Consider the following 18296-nt stretch of genomic DNA (forward strand, 5'->3'; position numbering starts at 1 on the left):
AACCATTCACGGTCGGGGCCAAGGAGCGTCATGTCACGTGGAGATCTACGGCGTGCATGTGCAGCACCGGGTATTTATGGGCACGAGTGAGCGTTTGTGAAGGCACGTAACTTCAATATTACCCACCCCCAATTGCACAGCAGAACATTGATATCACAGGGAAGTCTCTCAACACCCTATCTCCATCTATCCTTCGGAGGGAGGTGGAGGCGCGAATTGTGGGCATTCCGAATCAAGGCTTCAGTCTCGTTGTATCTCACTGATCACTGATCACTGATCAGTCCCAATCTCATGATCACTGGGTCAATTGCAAGCCAGCCACTAGGGCCCTAATGTCCAGTACGCTGTATCCAGTGCACAACACAGTCAATTGCAATTGAAATATATACGCCCTCCCATTACTCCCACAAAAGGAAAATACAACCTCGCAATACAATAGTACTAAAACACCAACTGGCCCTCTTAATTCCCAATTCCAATTCTACACCCTCGCACACACACATTTTGGGGACGGGATCAGGGAGTAAATCACTACATGTAGTACTTGTGATACTGCATACCATACTGCCATCCGGCCGGCTACTATTGATGCTGATGCTGATACTGATGCTGATGCTGATGCTAGACAAGAAGAACCAATTGAGGTATACTCACAGAAACAAAGACACAAGAAAAAAAAAAAGAGACCCAAATAGTAAATAAAATATCCCAGAAGTATATATAAAAAACACACATAGAAAAAAAAAATATAGAATAAGAAATAAGAAATAAAAAAAACGCTGACCCCGTGAGCGTGTTGCTGTTTTTCTTTTTTTTTTGATTAAGCTGTTCCCCTCCTAGCGGGGTATTGGTGAAGAATTGAAATAGATGTGGGGGGGGGGGGGGGGGTGAGTAGTAGTAGAAGGAAAAAAAGTTCGACATAAAAAATAGAAGGAAAGGTATGTAAAAAATGAAGAAAAAAAAGTGTAAAAGAAAAAATAGAAAATAATAAACCAGAATGGTATCCGATAATCCCCTCCTCCAAGTTCCACCTAGTCAGTCAGTCAGTCAGTATGTACCCTACAAGTACAGAAGTTTATGGTAATAGTACAGCTCCAAAGCCAACCGAAAACAATAACACAAGAAAACAGACGCAAAGAAAAGCACTCAAAGAAAAAAACCCAAATAACAATAACAAAGCAAAAGCAAAGCAAAAAAAAAAAAAAAGGCGCAAGTGAAGCACAATCATTTCCTCTAACGCACGCACGCACAGCAAAATAGAAAATAGAAAAAAATAAAAAAAAAGGGAATGAACAAAGAAAATTCGTCGTCCCTCCTCCTAGGTAGGCCTCTCAATGCACTTATTTCTTCGCCTTCTTCTCTTCGGCCTTGCTCTTCTTTGCGGCCCTGTCCTCGTCGTCGAGGTACTTGTCCTTCCAGATCCACGAGTTGCCGGGCATGTTCATGCCCTTCGCCTCGGCCATTCTGTAGAACTTTGCCGACTTCTTCATGTCTTTCTTACAGCCGACACCGTTGGCGTAACAGAAGCCCGTCTCAGCGAGCGCGTCTGGATCACCCCATCCTGTCATCCCGCACAAAAGTCAGCAAACCATCCTACAAGCACAATCACAGGGGTTCAACTCACGCCCAGCAATCTCAAAGCACCTCACCGCCAACCCCTTATCCATCTCCGTCCCCCAACCATTCATATGGCTCACCCCCAACTCATAAATACTGAGCGCAAACTGCGCCCTCCTTCCCTTCTTCTCAAACAGATCCGCCTTCTCGCCCGCCATCTCGTCGTCGGCCACCTCGCTCGACGCCAGCTCCGTCACCTTCTTCAGCCACATGACCCCCTCCTTCGGGTTCTCCTTCATGCCCCACCCGTGCCTGCACGCCAGCGCATACAGCAGCATGCCCGTTGGATGCCCCCCGTTAGCTGCAAGGCGCAGATGGTAGGTGGATTCTGAGAGCGAGCCGCTCTCGTGCAGCGCGATGCCCTTGGTGACGTGGTCCTCGGGGCTGAGTGCTGCGGCGGTGGGCCCGGCAGGCGGGATGTTGAATGCTGGTGAGCGGGGTGTGCGCGGCGAGACGCCGCCGGCGGTGTTTGGTCGTGGGCCGGGCGAGAGGAGCTGGAGTCTTGGCGAAGCGGTGGGCGAGCGGCTGTTATATGTTGCGGCGCGGTCGCGGGCAGGAGAAGGCTGGAGGTGTGACATTGGGGTCGACGAGGAGTCCGGTGCGAGTCTATCTGTTGATGATGAGGGTGTATCGGTCTGTGTGCGTGATAGTGTAGGGCGCTGTGGTCTTGGCTGCTGGATTGCTGGTGGTGGTGCTGATATCGCTGCTGCTGCTGGTGGTGCTGGTGGTATTGTGTCTGAGGGAGAAGAGAGAGTCGCAGCCTGGGGCTCAGTAAATATAACAGAGTTCCTGTCCACCATTCTACCGCGCGGGAGTGCGAAACGCGAGTACACAACCGTCGGTGCGCCCTCATGGTCCGTGTGGTCCTCACTCAGCGACACAGGTGTCGGAATAGAATACTCATCCGGGAACACGGGACTCTGCTCCGGCGTCAACTTCGCCGGGATCTCAAGAGTAGGGCGCATAGTATCCATACTAGGCCTGTTACTCAGTGGCCTCGAAAAGTTAAACACAGGCTTTGGTGTCCCCCCAATAGAATACAAACTAGGGGTCATCGATGCTGCCGAACCCGGCCGTGGGGGTCCCTCAAACTGGTATGATGGAGTAGGAGGCCCAAACTGGAAGTCATCGTGCCCGCATGTCTCCGCCACCATGCCCTCTGGGCTCTCGGCGCGCATTCCCGCCATCATGGGCAGGATCATAGGTGCGGGTGAGTGCGTGGGCGATCTCTGCGGGCCCGGGTGGTACAGAGGCTCGCTGTGCAAGCCCCGGTTCATCATGCGGCCCCTATCACCCTCGTGAGAATCCTGTCTCGACGGCCTCCTCCCCGCCTGTCCCAGCGACGGTCTCCTATCATCCCTATCCAGCCCCAACAGCGGTGGCGGCGGCCCCGCACGATACGGCATATACTTGACGCCGCCGTCCTGCTGGCCGCTCCCCTGCCTGTTCGGGCTGCGGGGGTATATCCTACCCTCTGCCCCCCTCGAGTCATTCCTGTGTGGGTGCAGCCTATCCGCATTACTCCCCTGCCTCCCCGGGAACATCTCATTCTCCGCACTGCCCTGCCTCGACAGCGGTGCAATGGAGCCTTGTCGCGGCTGCGGTGGCGGGAACACCTCGCTCTCGGCGGAGCCCTGCCGGGATAGCCCGCCCATCGATGTCGCACCGGAGGAGCTCGAGTCCTGCCTGTAGGGGCGGTACTTGTGCGTGCTGTCCTGGCGCGGCGGGTATGCTGCACCGACCGAGTCCTGTCGTGCCGGGTGGGGGTGTGTGTGGTGCGGCTGCTGCAGATGGTTTGGCCTGTAGTCGCCCGTGTCGGACGCCTGCCGTACCGGCGGCTGCCTCCTGGCTGCCTGCTGTGGCTCCCCGTCCCTACCCCATTCCCTGCCCCTCTCACTTCCGGCGCGGTAGGCCGCATAGCCGCTCTGCTGCTGCTGTTGGTGCTGTTGGTGGTGTTGGTGTTGGTGCTGGCTCTGCTGTTGTTGCACTGGCAGCACCTTCCCGCTCCGCGGCGACACCTCCACATCCTCCTGCTGCTCATCGTCCTCCACACCTGCCGCATCCTCACCCACAATCACAGGCTTCAACGACACCCTGCCCACCTGGTCAAACTCGATCCCCCTCTTCCCCACCACGCTGCCCAAATTCGGCGGGTTGCGGTCCGCATTCAGGAATCCGCCCATCAGCGTAAAGTTACTATCCCTCAGCGAGTCCCTATTCGCATCCTCGTCGTAGTCCTCCTCCTCCCCCGCCTCCGTGCTGGCACTACTGATCGTGCTGAAGCGCGGATACGAGCTGCCCGGGCGGTCCTCCTGCTGCTGCTGCTGCGGCTGTTGCGGCTGTTGCTGGGGGCCGCCGCTGCCGGGGGCCCACGGCGCGACGTTGAGGTAGCCCGTGATGGGCCCGCCGATGGAGTCGCGGCCGACGGTGCGGGAGCGGGAGAGCGGTGATGGGGAGCGGCCGGTGCGGCGGAGAGAGGCGTGGACGGTGAGGGGTGTGAGGGTTGGTGAGCCGGTGCGGGAGGTGACGCCAAGCTGCTTGGAGAGGAGGCGGCCGCGGTTGATGAATTCGTCGAGGGGAGAGATCTCGGGTGTGAATTCGCCGGCGTTGGGCAGCCGGAAGGGGGAGTGTGGGTCTTGCTGCATTGTGTGGTGTGTAAGTGGGTTGGTTGGTGCAGTGCTGTTGTTGATATTGCAGTTGCAGTTGCAGTTGCTGGATTAAGGAGCGTGGGGGGTTTGCGTGCTGCGGGTGTGCGGGTGTACTGCGGGCGTATGGGGTTGGCTGTTTTTGTATATATATGTGAATTTTATCGTAGTTGCAGATATCGATATCGATTGTTTGCAGTTGGAAGTATCCGTCGAGTGTAGGCAGTAGTAGTAGTAGCAGCCGTCGTAGTAATAGTAGTAATAACACCAGGAATTAAGTATTACTCCCTTCTATCCCCACTTTTTCCTTTCTATGTGTTCGAACCGCTTCCGTTCTGTGTTTTTTGTCGCTTCCGTCCGGATATGGTGGTGGTGCACGAGTGAGCGAGTGTGATGAATCTTCCGTCTAATCTTCGCCGGGTCGAGTGAGCAAGCAGGTAACCAAAACCAACCCAAACCAAACCACCCCTAAGCAAACACTCAAAACACTCACACACAAAAACACAAAGCACAAGAAGAAGAAAAAAAACACAGTCAACTCCAGTCGAGTCAACAAAAAAAAAAAACACAAACAGAGCGAGTGACTTTGGTGAGGCTTCGATCAGTTAGTTTTGCAAGTGGGTATGAATGAATGAATGAGCTGTTGCAGTCAAGCAGGGCGTTCGTACGTTGCAGGAGAAAGAGAAAAAGCATGCCAACTCAAATCGAACTGGACCGAACTAGAGTAGAGTAGAGTAGCTACCTTGTAATTGTTCAGAGTTACACACGGACACACGTCGTGCAGTTCAGAAACCCTCCCCAAGACCCGCAATGCAGATGAAACGGGTCTATTCGTTTTCGTTTTTGCTTGGTTTGGCCTAGGGGCCGATGTATCTTTTTTTTCTCGGCGGTGGGGGGATGATGGCCGATAGCGAGTGGCCGGTGGGTAGGTAGGTTATGTAGGTGTGATAAAGGAGCGTACGGGATAAGAGAATCCCAAGAGAGAGAGAGTGTGAATTTCAACACACACAAAAAGAGAAAAAGTACCAAACGAGTGTCGAGAAAGTAAGTAAGTTAAAAAAAACACACACAACACAAAGTCTAATCCCCCAGAGCAAGAAAAGAAAAATCTACCAGGGTGTGTGGGGGTATGTGTGTGGTCGGGGAGGGAGGGGGGGGTGAAGAGGGGGAAAGAAAGAAAAAGGATCGAAGAACAAGTTCAATTCAGGGAGAGAGAGAGAATGAGAAAAGAAGCACTAGAAGAAAGGGAAGATGATCGACCGGGGATGTTGTGTGTGTTTAGTTAGAGTACATGTAGGTAGGCACTCTACAGGCTCCATGAGCTCTAACCTAGCATACACCAGACAGACAGACAGACAGACAGCCAGCCAGACAAAACACAGACCAGCACCCTATGCCTCTCAGTCTCTCTCTCTCTCTCTCGGGCAACCTGACCCAAGTGAGACACGCCCAGGCCCTTCCTTTCCCGGGGTTGCAGCCAGTAGAAACGGCTTCTGGTTGGGCAACCCATGCCCGCTCGATACCTGGGTAGGCAGGCAGAGAGGGTAGGGTAGATTAATGGCCCCAGGTACCCTCCCCTCTACTCCAAGCTACATGAGGTGCAAATATCGAGAACCCACCCACTCAGAGGAGCATTAGAGTAAATAAGATACATAGAAGCGGGCTATTATAATTATAATTATATTATTATTAAAGAATTTTGCATTCCACACATGATGCACACCCTTTCCCTCCTTCTCGAATTGTGCGGTGTAGATTAACTTCTCTTGCAGACCGGAGACACCCCGTTCCTAGCATGTAGCCTCCTCATATCATCATCATCATCATCATCATCATCATCACCATCATCAGGAGATACCCCCGGCAAGATCCCTCCCGTATAATACATTAGGGATTTATAAGATTTATAACAGTTATTCTAAATACTTTTTGCCTGCTCTACCTTCCTATAGGCAGTGAAAACGTCTATGCTGCCTACCTCCATACCTGCTATGATACTCAAAGCACACACTCTCTATGTACTCTATCCTTCTCTACTCTTAATTACCCTCTGCCTCCCTCCCCTGTCCACACTCTGTCTGTAAATCCCCGGCCCCGGCCCGCGCATCGCCTATTCAGGCCCAAAACCTCCGCTCACTCCCCCCTCCCCCTTTTCCAGGCGGTGGTGCCCGTAGAGTTTCTCTTCCTTCTACAGATTTAAGAAAGCCCTTCCCAACCCTCCATACGTAGCTCTAACTAGACCCTCTTCCTTCCCCAAACCTCTACGTAGATGCACAATTGAAGCCCCCCCCCCCCCCCCCCCCCCACCCCTCTCCCCTTTTCCACTGCATGTTCCGTCTCTCTCTACATATCCATCTTAGATCTCATGCACACCCTTCCTCCACCACTGCCGATCCCCGAACGCGGTGACAGGAGAAACTAATCTGCCCTAACTGAGAAGAGGAAAAGTAAGATTAGGAAGGGCAGGGCCCTTAGATCATTGTGCATGACCGACCAAGGCGCGCGTGTGCCTACCGTACCTGCGTCTGTTCTGGTGTTGGACCGTGGTACTGTAATCTGCATCTGGTCCTGTAATAGGCTGTGAGGCTACATGTACTACTACCTAGTGGTAGAGGTAGAGATTGGAGAGATTAGATGTAGAGAGAGCGTGTCGCGCGCCACCCCAACCAAGCCCTGGCTGAATGCTTGTGTGGTGGTGAGGTCTAATTGTAGACCTCGACACCACCACCATGAAAACAAACTTTGTCTGTTTGTAAATACCTACATGCTTAAGATAGTGAATATTCCAGGATACCATTCAGCTCTCTCTCTCTCTCTCTCTCTCTCTCTCTCGTTGCCCTAGGTATGTAGTACTTCTTCACCAACATGCACCAAACAAGCGACCGAATCAATCCCATGACCACTCACTCGAACCCCTATTCCCATTACTCCATAGAGTACTCTATTCCCGCTGATCTCGCCCCCCTTCGGGTCGGCACAAAAGACAGCCCTCCCCCCCCAAAAAAACTCTGTTTCATTTACTGTGAGGTCCCTGCATGACTTTTGATTGTGGCTTGTAGTATTGGTGGAGCCAGCGAGCGCTGTAAGCCACAGTCAGGGTTGTAGGGCTAGGAAGGGTAGAGAAGGTCTTTTCACTACTCGTGTGCCTCGGTTGGTACGTGGGCCCCGGGTTAAACAAGCGAGTCCTCGACAACCAACTCACTCATGGCAGCTGCGTAAGACCAATTAAGACCGCCCGCCGGTCGGTAGGCTGGCCGGTGAGGAGTTTTACCTGTTCTTTATTAGTAGCTCTTCAGTTTTGCATATCCATATAGCCTGCGATATAGATAGGCGATATCGAGGCAGGCAGGCAGACAGGTATGTAGTGAGTACATAGAGTGAGTACATGTAAGTAGGTGTGTGTATCCAGAGAACGCCTCTTTTTCCTTTCTCATTCCCCCCAAAAAAAACCTCCTGGCGCTGCCGGCGGACCCTCACGAATTAATTCCCACGATCGAAATCTCAGCTGAAGCGAGACCTGTTACCCTTTGGCCCTATCAGGAACTGGTATAACTGTGCCACCAGCACTCGCTGAATGCATGCACTGAGGAGAAGAGAGATCAGAGTGCTACTGGGCAGAGAGTAATAGAGCAGAGAGAGAGAGAGAGAGAGAGAAGAGAGGCATTCCTCCCGTACTGTTCATCCCCGAGCTAGGCACACAACACTCTACCCATCACAACCCATCACACGTCTGCACGACATATTCCAAAATCACCACAACCCACGTACTGCCGATCACTCATATCAGATCCCCCCCCCCCCCCCGGCCATCGATCCCCACAATGACATTCCTCACCACCCTCTCCCCGCACCCCTTCGACCCCACCCACCGCTTCACCACCTCCCCGCTCCTCCCGCCGCTCCTCCTCGCCTGCATCCGCATCACCATCTCCGTCTACATCTTCACCTACCTCCTCTACCGCATCGCCTACTCCGCCATCTCCGACGGCAGCCTCAGCACCCGCCAGAGCTTCTCCTACTTCACAAACATCACCTACTGGAGCCTCGGCTTCTACTTTGGCGTCGCGGGCCTCCACACGCTGCTGTATGCGCTGCGCGGGCGCCGCGCAAACTGGCTCAAGGGCGGGTGGGCCGTTGCCCATGCTGTGTGGTGGACTAGTGTTGTGACGTTTCCGTTCTTGGTGTAAGTTGCCCTTTTCTCTCTCTGCGGTTGCGGTGTTGGGGCATCCCCGCCGGTTAAAACACACCGTCTTGGCACCCACCCCCGCCCGCACCGATCATTGACCCCCCATGTACCCACCCCCACCCCCACCCAAAACTAACGCACCCCAACAGGACAATCGTCTACTGGGGCATCCTCGCCGCCGACGACTCCCCCTTCCGCACGCAAGTCAGCGCCTACAGCAACATCAGCGCGCACCTTCTCAACAGCGTCTTTGCGCTCTTCGAGATCCTCCTGACACGTGCGGCCGTACCATCATGGACGCATCTGCCCTTCCTCATCCTGTTCCTGGCGGGGTATCTATGTGTGGCATACATCACGCACGCCACGCAGGGCTTCTACACATACGGCTTTCTGGATCCCAAGACGGGGAATGGCATGGTTGCGGCGTACTGCGTGGGCATTGCGGTCGCGATCTGTGTGGTGTGGGCGGTGGTGGCCGGGATAGTGTGGGTGCGCGTGTGGCTGACGGAGAGGGTGTTGGGGTTGGAGGGGAAGTTTTCGAAGGTGCGGGTGGAGGGGCGCGTGGAGAAGGGGGAGGTTCGTTGAGATCTTTTTTTTGAGTTTTTATTATTTTTGTTTTATTTTTTGTTATTTATTATTGTTGTTATTATTGGGCTGGCCAGCTGGGTTGCGTGCGGGTTGTACTTGCTGTTTTTCTTCTGCCTCTGGTTCTGTTTTCGTTTCTTGCGTGTGTGTTGTTTTGTTGCGAGTGGAGTGGATTGTATAATTCTGTATTATTTTTTCGTTATATTCCATTTTTTTTTCTTTCTTCTTCACTTCTATCCTGTTTCCACCATTATTCTTTCTCCTCCTCCCGGCCGAGATCTGTATGTCAATAATATCCCCCGCGCTTCTTTTCCCACACTGTTCTATACGCACCGCCCTAGCTACCTATCTACTGCTCTCTCTTCATCCATCCCATCCCATCTCATCTCTCTATATACCACCCCCCACCCCCACCCCCCACCCCCCACCACCCCACCCCCACCCTATCTCACCACACTCCCCCAAGTCCCCATATCACCACAAAAACCCCAACATCCATATAACATGCACTTACCCCCATCTCGGGACTCCAGTACACCCTCGTCCCCATCACGCCCGCCGCAGCCGTGTAGCTCTCCTATTCTGTCGTTCGCCCTCCTTATAGCTGCTAGCTCGCTCGCTCGCTCGCGATCGAGAGTCTGGTGCTTGGGTGTTTGGGGGTCTGGTGCTCATTTGGGGTGTGGGTTTGGGTGCCTGGATGGGTGCTTGGGGTGTGGTGGGGGCTTTAGACGGGAGCTTAGACGTGAGCTTGAGCGGGACCGGAGTTGGCATTGGCGTTGGCGTTGGCGTTGGCGTTGGCATTAGAGTAACCTGGAAGTCCAGCCGGGAGTCGAGTCGGGCATTGTTGTGTCCGAACCAGAGCTAGCTCTAGCTCCAAGGAGCATGAATAATACCAAACTAAACTCAAGCCGATTGAATTCAACCCCCTGCACCGTTAGTTGGTTAGCAATAATCACACACAAGCACATATATCGACTCCATGGCACATGTGTACATGTATGTATGTATGGGCATGGATCTAGCTCCGCATGTAAGATCGGTAGTGGCAACTAATGGGCGGATGTGATCATGGGTTCTCACTCGGTCCCCCGGCCGGGGGGGGGGGTACAGCGCGAGGGCCAAAATTCGCCTAAATACAACCCACCACTCCACCCCACAACACAACACAATAATAAACAAAGCTTCGGGGGGGGGGGGGGGTGAAACATCGGCTATCAAGTTCTAACAAACCCTAAAAGGGCACTCCACTCTCTGAAGTCAAATATATACATAGAAAACGCGCCGCGTACGTGGACTAGTGAGTAGAGAGAGAGAGAGAGAGAGAGAGAGAGAGAGGTAGAGAGATTGTCACTCTGTTTCATACATGTACTATGTAGCTATGAGATTGATGCCTGCATGCATGCTGTGTTCCGTCTAATCTACATGTACCTACCTAGGTTCTAGAGACCAATTGTAGATAGATAGATGGTGGTTAGCTGTATGTGCTTGTAAATGCTATGTATGTATATCTGCGTGCTTCCGTCCTTGGGCAGCTTAAGAGGCTTGCAACTAGGTACTGGGTACCAATGGGCTGTGATACTTCTTGTAACCAGCAGATAAGATATTTATTTTATTATCCACCCCATGGCCAGTAACAGCACGCTATCTAGCTGGCTAGGTAAATAGATACGCCTGGAACAACAAGATACAGCAACGCAAAGCAGCCAGAAAGAACCGAGTATACGCGCTCTGAGCACCACAAAAATAGCATTCAAAACAACTAAATAAAACCTACAAAAGCACACTAGCTAATCAAAAAACGCCCTCAAACAAATTACACCCCCCACATCCCTCCCCCCCCCCCCCCCCCCACAAGAACCAACAAACCAAACCACAGCCCAGTTCAGTCCATATACCAGCCAAGATGTCCACACCCCCACAAAACCTCTACTAAGCACCCGCCCTCCTCCTCCCCGCCCCACACCCCGCACACGCCGGCCACTCCACATCGTTCGTCCCCCTGCACCTCCCACAATCCCACATCCGCCTCGCCGGCGTCACCGGATTGATCCCAAACCTTACCCGCTCCCTCTTCCTGCCCGACGACGCTCCCCGCAGCCCCCCTGGCGGCCTTGGCCCTGGTGGCGCATCGAGTATCTGGATATCTCCATCTCCTCCTCCTCCTGTCCGCTGCACGCCGCAGGCGTCGCAGTTGCGGTGCGATGTGGGGTTGATGAGCGTGCAGAGATTACAGGCCCATGTGCTTCCGCCCTGGTGTGGCGCTGGGTGGTCGAGGTCGATCGGTATCGGTACATGTCTGCTCCCCCCGCTCCGCCCAGAGCTCGAGCGCGAGTGCCTCGCCCCCGCATCCGGCGCTCTCGCCGCCGGCACAGGCACAGGCACCGGCTCCTCATCCTCAATCCAGACATACCCATCCCGCTGCATCCAGCTCCTCCTCCTCCTCTCCTCCTCCTCCCGCTCCTCCCGCTCCCCAATCTCAATCAGCTCTATCGCCGCCCTCAGAATCGCCGCTTCATCCGCCTCCTCCGCCTCCGCCTGCGTGCGGAACCCATTCCTAATCGCCCTCTCCGCCTCCTCCTCCATGCGGCCCCTATCCCTGCCGCCGCTCTCGCCCCCGCACGATCTCGGCGCCCTGATCCTCCTGAGCGCCGCGCTCGCAATCCGCTCCCTCATCCCCACCCTTTCAGGGGGGTTCGCCGGGGCACTGCTGCTGCCTAGTCGCTGCGTGGACCCCGGGGTGGACTGGACATGTCGTTTCTCGGCCGCAGCCAACGCCCGCCGGCGGGCGTCGGCGATGGTGGATGGCCGGGGCGCGCGGCCGGCGCCGAGGCGGTTCCCCTCGGAGTAGAAGCCCTCGCCGTTGTAGCCGGCGATGCGGGCGGCTATGTATTCGTCTTCGAGGCCCTTGAGGTACGCATGGAACACCTCGTCGTGCGGGCCGTGGAGGTTATGGGTGAGTCTAGTCACCCGGCCGGGCAGATGTTAAGCAACAAAAACCAACAACATCAAGTGAGGATCTACGAGAGGGAGTATGTACTCATGAAGCATGGTGTACACGCAGTCTTCAAGCTCCAGGAACGCGTTCTCGTCGTAGGGCTGGCGCAGCCGGATGCAGATTTTGCGCCCGTGGTCGATGTTCAGTCCTGTTTGCCCATCCATCACATTAGCCCCTGCGTACCCTCATGGCTGCCGGCGTGGGGGAAATACCGAGTAGATTATGTTGCGCAGGATAAAACTCTGCCAGGCAGCCGACGGTGAATCCACGACTCACCATGATCGGTTTGACCAGGCTCGCAATTTTGCGCAGCATGAGAAGAGCATGCTGCTCCCGCGGCTTCTCGCGTATGTGCACATAGGAGCCGATAAGCTGCTTTGAGGCCATGGAGGTAGGCAGTCGAAAAGATCAGTAGTGATGTGATAGCTAGACGAAGTGCAGTGCAGATATGAGGATCGATGAAACAGCTATCAAGCGAGCGGTGCGGAGCTTAAATAGTGCAAGCTCCTGAGACTGGGGAGCAGTCAGCAGGGAACAGCTCCTACTGAGAAGCAAACAACGTGTTGACTGGCTGGCTAAGAAGAAGAAGAAGAAGAAGTCATGCTGGTTCCCGTTCCTTCTTGGGTGGTGGTGGTGGGGTGGTGGTGGGCGGGAGTGAAGTGGGGCGTGAGTAGTCAGAGCCTCGAGTTCTTATCGATCGACGCTGCTCGCTGGTTGGTCCAGCTGTCGCCCACCGTTTAAGCTTTTGCGTGAGACATTGGTGGCAGTGCCAGATTTGGCAACTTCAACGTGATGTGTTGTATCAGTAGCAGGGCTTTCGGGGTTAGGCATTAGGGTTTTAGGCATAGGCCGAGGGCACAAATTGCAAATATATATATATATGTAAGCCTCAGAGTTCGTGGGATTCCAGATCACAGTCCAACCACGAAATCAATGAGACCAGACCTTTTCTATATACATAGCTGCCATCTACTAGAATTACGATGGCATAACTCTCTTATGAGAGGGGGTGGGGTAGCCTTAACTTGAAACACTATTACGTGTAGTATCGAAAATTATAGAAATACAATATTGATACTTAAACCAGTTAATCCTGAAGATGTTGGTTTGCAGGTCGCGGTTTTATCAGAGACTGGGGGGAATCGGGTTGTAATATGACGAACAGACTCCTTTTATAATAGTGTTTATAGCATCAAGGTCGACTGCTGATACACGCATACCACTTCTACACACAGTTACAGCACCACAGTAAACCCCCCCCCCCCCCCCCAAAGCACACTAAATCCAACCCATTCTTTGTCTCAAACCACCCTGTCCCAGCCCTTTGTCGACGCACGTTACCTCTCGCACTAGGCTCGATTAGCACGCACCCCAAAAATAATCTTGGCAACCAACCGAGTGATAACCCGTGCAAATATCTCCAAATTCCAAATCCCAATACTATGTGTTCGATCCCAAAGCCCCACATCCCCACGACGTAGCTGTGGCTAGCTAGCAACATGCACCTACCTGCAAGCCTTCCTACAGAGTGAGAATCTTCAACATCTGCGCAGGTGGGTACATGTAGGCCCCTACCTTTCTGCCACTCTCCCACAGAAGCTGTGCCATCTCCATCTCCATCACACTCATACTCAACTACACCCAAAATGTCACCACCACTCGCCCCCATGCTCAGCGCAATGGTCATCTGCCGCGGCGTAAGTACCCCACTACTCCTGCACTCCGCTCTGTCGCTGCCCTGCATTATGCACTCCATTCTGTCACCGCCCTACATACCAAGTCCCCCCAATCCCATCTAACACACCCCCCAGATCGCCCACTTCATCGGCTACCCGCACACCCTCGACCCAACATTCACAAACCGCACCCTGCTGCACACATTCTCCGCCGCCCTCGACGCCTGCGCCCAATCCCACACCCTCTGGCACCTGACCCCCATCGACGTCGCCACAATCTTCACCCCGCTGCTCGACTATGCCTCTTCCCACTCCCACTCCCCCTCCCACCCCGCCCGCTCCGGCAACCACATCTCCACCCTCCACCCCACCGCCATAACCTCCATGTCCGCACACCTCACCTTCACCGCCGCCCGCGCCCTCGCCGCAGACCTTGACGCCCTCGCGCGCGTGCAGGACAGCTGGTCGCGCTGGTTCGGGCTCGTCTTGTATACCCGTGTCCTCTCCTCCCTCTCCCTCTCCCTCTCCCTTTCCCCCCCCCACCCTCACCACACCGACTCGGAAGTCTCAGCCAACGACACGCCCTGGGACGCCGCAATCGGGCAGTACGACATCCCGTTCCTGCTCTCGAGGGGGCTGGGGGATGAGATCGTATGTGCCCCCGCCCTAACAGGCACTTTGAGACACATACATGCGGGGATTGTGATTGTGAGCGCTAACAGATGGGGGTGTGTATGAACAGGCATCCGAGAATTTCTACACCGCCTGCCAGCGCCTGCAGCCCCACATCGTTGGCTACACCGCTTTCAAAACAAGTTTTGTACGTCTCGGCGGGCTTATCCATATGCCGCCTTCTCTCACACCCCCGCCCCCGCCGTCTGCGCCGCCGGGGCTCCCCACCAGCGCACAAGCAGACCCCTTCCTCTCACCCCACTGGACCATCGCCTCCGAGCTACGCGGCACCAACGCGTTCCCGCTGTCCGCGCGGATGTCGTTCCTCCTCTCGGGGTCCACCGAGGAGCCCACAAATACCAATTGGCTCAACAGGGGGCGGTATGAGAGTGCGCCGCTGAAGGGGCTTGGGGCGCGGTTTGTGTAGGAGGAGGACTGGGGTCTTGGTGCTTTGGTTTTGTTAGAGGGATTAAGCGTATGGATGGGTGGATTGTAGGAATAGGCATTTTTCGTAATGGGGTTTGTTTGGGTTGATATCTGGACTGGTGTGTCATGGGTCATCACTCGGTAATTGAGTACATACATACTTTACATACATAACCGCCCGCGCGTTTACGAACGAACTAGGTAGCATCAATTAACGCACGTCACTCACGGAGCAGTCAAGAAGCAAGGGCAGAAAAAAAAAAACGGCGAGAGTTTTACTTTTACAAGTAGTGAGTACAATATAAATTCCACCAACCCATATTCGAGACTCAACGCACATGTGGGTACTGGGGGGGGGATCATGTCTTATAAATCTATCTTTATTCTTTTTCTTTTTTTTGAAAATAATCAACTATTTTTTACGTCCCCCATTCGGCCCCTTCGGCGGCTCCTTCTTTTTCTCGCCCACTCCATTTCCATTCCCCGCGCCGCTTCCAATAACTACTGTCGCAACCTCTGCCGCGATCACGGCTTCGCCATCCACAGGGGGGTTCAGGAGCGACTTGTCAAAGCTGCTGGGGTCAATGCCCAGTATCCCGCCTTGGGCGTTGCGGTCGCCGCTGGCCGAAAATTCCCGGTACGCGTACTTCCATTCATCCAAAAACGCACGCAGGGTCTTTCCCAGCTTGTCTTTACCACCCTTGGAATGGTGGCCTGTTCCGATGATCGCATACAGAGGACGGGTTGAAGTTTGGTGTTCGACAAGAATGTCCTCCAAGTACTTGACGGCTTCGTCTGGGAGAAGGCCTATGATTATTTCTGTTAATAAACGTAGAGCAATCGAAAAAAATATGTAAGACAAACCATGCAGATCCACAAATAATTCAGCGCCCCCTGCTCTCGCAGTCTCCTTATTCCGCTCCTCGTAAATAGCCTTAGAAGCCTCCTTGTGCGCCTTCATCATTGCCATGTTCTCGTTGTTCGCCTTGCGACTGTGCTCTTTCGCCGATTTGGCATCATTTCTCTGCCAAGCCGAGTTGGCGAGCTGGAGATACTTGGCCCTGAGGACGCCGTGAGATATGGCTTCTTTTCGGTGCTTTAGGTAGCTCCGGTTAAGAGAAGCGCCGGTCTCTAACCATGGGATTTGCTGCGGCGCGGGAATATGCGATGCTGAAACGCGAGAAGTACGTTTGGATGATGGGGATCCCCCTCCTGCACCCGACCATCTATTTGAAGAGGCTCCAGAGGAAGTGGTCGAGTTACGATTAGAGTGTGGGGATGGGGAAGGCGTCATGCGAACCACATCGGCAAGAGAGGATGGACCCGTGGGGATGTTATTCTCGTTCCTGTTGTTACGGCGCTTCTTTCCGTGGCCCGAGGCTTTGGCACTGCTGCTAAGAGAGGGAAAGGCTTCGTTATCGTCGACAGCAGGAACAGGCGTGAAATTTTGCTGTTCACGCTCTCGGAATTGCTGGCGAGAATTGGGACGGGATATTGGAAGCTTGAATCCAGGTGGAGGGCCTACGATTGATTGTCCGCCATTCCCCATCTGGCCCCACTGCTCAGAGGTCAATGAGGGGAAAGAGGCTGGGTCATGGAACTGGAGCTGGGGTGCAGGTGTAGAACTGCGGCTATTTCCATCTAGAGTCATCTTTGAAACAGACATAGTCGGATCGTGAGAAAATATGCAGGTGTCACCCGCAAGACATGAACCCATAAGCCAGTACTTGCAGATAGTGGTTCCAAGGTCATGTGAGAATCGGCAGTCCGCACGCAAACATTGACCCGTCGACAGGAAAAATCGACACACCACACCGTTGCGTGGAGTTACTGGGCGAATCATGGGGGCCGGTGTTGTAGATTTCCCGATGATGGTAGCACCTTCGGGGGAAAGACCACCCCCCCTAGATTACCTTGTTGTTGTTCCATCAACATTGTTAACGTAGCGCTTAGATCATAACCGCATAATTCTAACGCTTGCTCGATTTCTTCATCTGAACGTCCCTCGCCAAGAACTGAGCGAAGCATGTCATGAGGTGACATATTCTCCTGTAATACACCCCTACCTCCATAACCCATTGTATTGTCATCGCCAACCAACCAGGCAACAGTGTCGCTTCCAAAATCTCCGTACATTTCTGGTGGTATTCCCGTATCTGTCGTAAACACTGGCTCATAATTGTTCAAGTTCGGTGAGTGGGGTATGAGTGGGGATGAATAAGCCAACCTGGGGCTCGGTCTAGGCGAAGGAAAAGGTGAACTCTTTCCCATAAATGAGGGTGAGAATCCTGGAGGAGCCATTGGTGGGGTACTACCCAGTGATGGGGTCGGAGTACCTACCCTGCCATAATGCCACGGTGCCGGGGAAGCTCTGCGAACTATCGTGTGGCTGTGTCGTATCGGGGGGGATGTTGCAGGGCTTGTTTTCTCGCGGTGCCGCCAGAGCACATCAAGGGTTTCATTGTCAAGAGCTGTACCAGTGAGGTCTGTTTTGGATGCAATGAGCAGAGAGACGCGTTCGGTCTGGTCCTCTTCCAGCAGGCTCGAGTCTTTTATCGGCGCAGACGATGGAAGGTTAGCGATGGAGCTCTCTTTTCGGCTATGTGCTTGCTTGTTGAGGATTCTGGCAGGCCAAACCTTGGAGAATCGCGATGCACTCCTCTAAAAGCTCGTCTGATATCATTGCGAGCACGAGGAAGCTATCCGGGGGACCCTCAGATGTGAGTTCGGGGATAAAGGTTGTTCGAAACAATGATCAACCGTGTCCTTTGCTGTTGCACGACAAAAGGGGTGGAGGGGTCGTTGCAAAGGTTCCGAGATTAAGGTTTCGAAGATAAACGATAAGCAGTGAGAGGATAACGATGAAAAGAGCTGAAGCGAATGTTCTAAGATGAGCAAGAGCGAGAGTTATTGATAAGGAAGATGTAGAAGTAGAGATGTAGAAGGAAGGGAAGAAAAGGGGGTTGATGGGAGAAGGATGTCGTTGTCAGTTGAGGATAACTGATAGGTGTAGACCTGTAGCTGGAACGACTGGGGGGGGGGGGGTTATACTATGTACGGGGGTGGGGGTGGATGAGGGCCAGAAAACGAGCCCAGCACAATAGGTACCTATTGGGCAAGGTTTGGTTGGAACACTTCTATTTTGTGAAGCAAGTAACTAGCTAAGACTGTAGGTATGTATGTATTTACATATCTCCACCTCTCCTTACAATTCTCCTCACACTTCTCTCTACATCTACAAGTTCTTTTACCCCCTCCTAATATTATTATTCCTATTCCTCTTCCTGATCTTTCATCTCAGGTGTGATAGCCGGGGCGGGAAGGCTACGAGAAAAGCCAAGTTAAGCACCTCAGCTAGGGCGGGAGTTCAGAACCTCCAAGAGGAGCCGGGTACTGCCGCCAGTGCCCTGGCTTTACCTAGAGTGGGATACTCTACTATGTACTTGCGCGTCAGCAACCAGCAACCACATTCCCCTCTGAGCTATGATAGAGGT

General features: G+C 53.7%; 5 protein-coding genes across 5 annotated transcripts; 2 read left to right on the top strand and 3 right to left on the bottom strand.

Annotated features, from left to right (window-relative positions):
- Positions 1 to 1340: 1340 nt before the first annotated feature.
- Positions 1341 to 4262, bottom strand: LAJ45_07670 (uncharacterized protein; the record flags this gene model as incomplete). Its single annotated transcript, XM_046117226.1, has 2 exons — positions 1341 to 1561; positions 1625 to 4262. The coding sequence occupies 2 exons, from the start codon at positions 4260 to 4262 to the stop codon at positions 1341 to 1343; spliced, it is 2859 nt and encodes a 952-aa protein (XP_045969522.1).
- A 3821-nt stretch (positions 4263 to 8083) lies between these two features.
- LAJ45_07671 (uncharacterized protein) lies at positions 8084 to 9033 on the top strand (the record flags this gene model as incomplete). Its single annotated transcript, XM_046117227.1, has 2 exons — positions 8084 to 8445; positions 8598 to 9033. The coding sequence occupies 2 exons, from the start codon at positions 8084 to 8086 to the stop codon at positions 9031 to 9033; spliced, it is 798 nt and encodes a 265-aa protein (XP_045969523.1).
- A 1929-nt stretch (positions 9034 to 10962) lies between these two features.
- Positions 10963 to 12415, bottom strand: LAJ45_07672 (uncharacterized protein; the record flags this gene model as incomplete). Its single annotated transcript, XM_046117228.1, has 3 exons — positions 10963 to 11992; positions 12071 to 12176; positions 12241 to 12415. 3 exons carry the CDS (start codon positions 12413 to 12415, stop codon positions 10963 to 10965), a joined length of 1311 nt encoding a protein of 436 aa, XP_045969524.1.
- Positions 12416 to 13674: 1259 nt separating this feature from the next.
- LAJ45_07673 (uncharacterized protein) lies at positions 13675 to 14803 on the top strand (the record flags this gene model as incomplete). The annotated part of the gene is made up of 3 exons (XM_046117229.1): positions 13675 to 13725; positions 13840 to 14355; positions 14447 to 14803. 3 exons carry the CDS (start codon positions 13675 to 13677, stop codon positions 14801 to 14803), a joined length of 924 nt encoding a protein of 307 aa, XP_045969525.1.
- Positions 14804 to 15214: 411 nt separating this feature from the next.
- Positions 15215 to 17485, bottom strand: LAJ45_07674 (uncharacterized protein; the record flags this gene model as incomplete). Its single annotated transcript, XM_046117230.1, has 5 exons — positions 15215 to 15609; positions 15667 to 16706; positions 16778 to 17064; positions 17143 to 17351; positions 17440 to 17485. The coding sequence occupies 5 exons, from the start codon at positions 17483 to 17485 to the stop codon at positions 15215 to 15217; spliced, it is 1977 nt and encodes a 658-aa protein (XP_045969526.1).
- Between the last annotated feature and the right edge of the window lie 811 nt (positions 17486 to 18296).

This window comes from Morchella importuna (assembly GCF_003444635.1).
Source record: "Morchella importuna strain M04M26 chromosome Unknown Morimp01GS025, whole genome shotgun sequence".
Classification (NCBI taxonomy): domain Eukaryota; kingdom Fungi; phylum Ascomycota; class Pezizomycetes; order Pezizales; family Morchellaceae; genus Morchella; species Morchella importuna.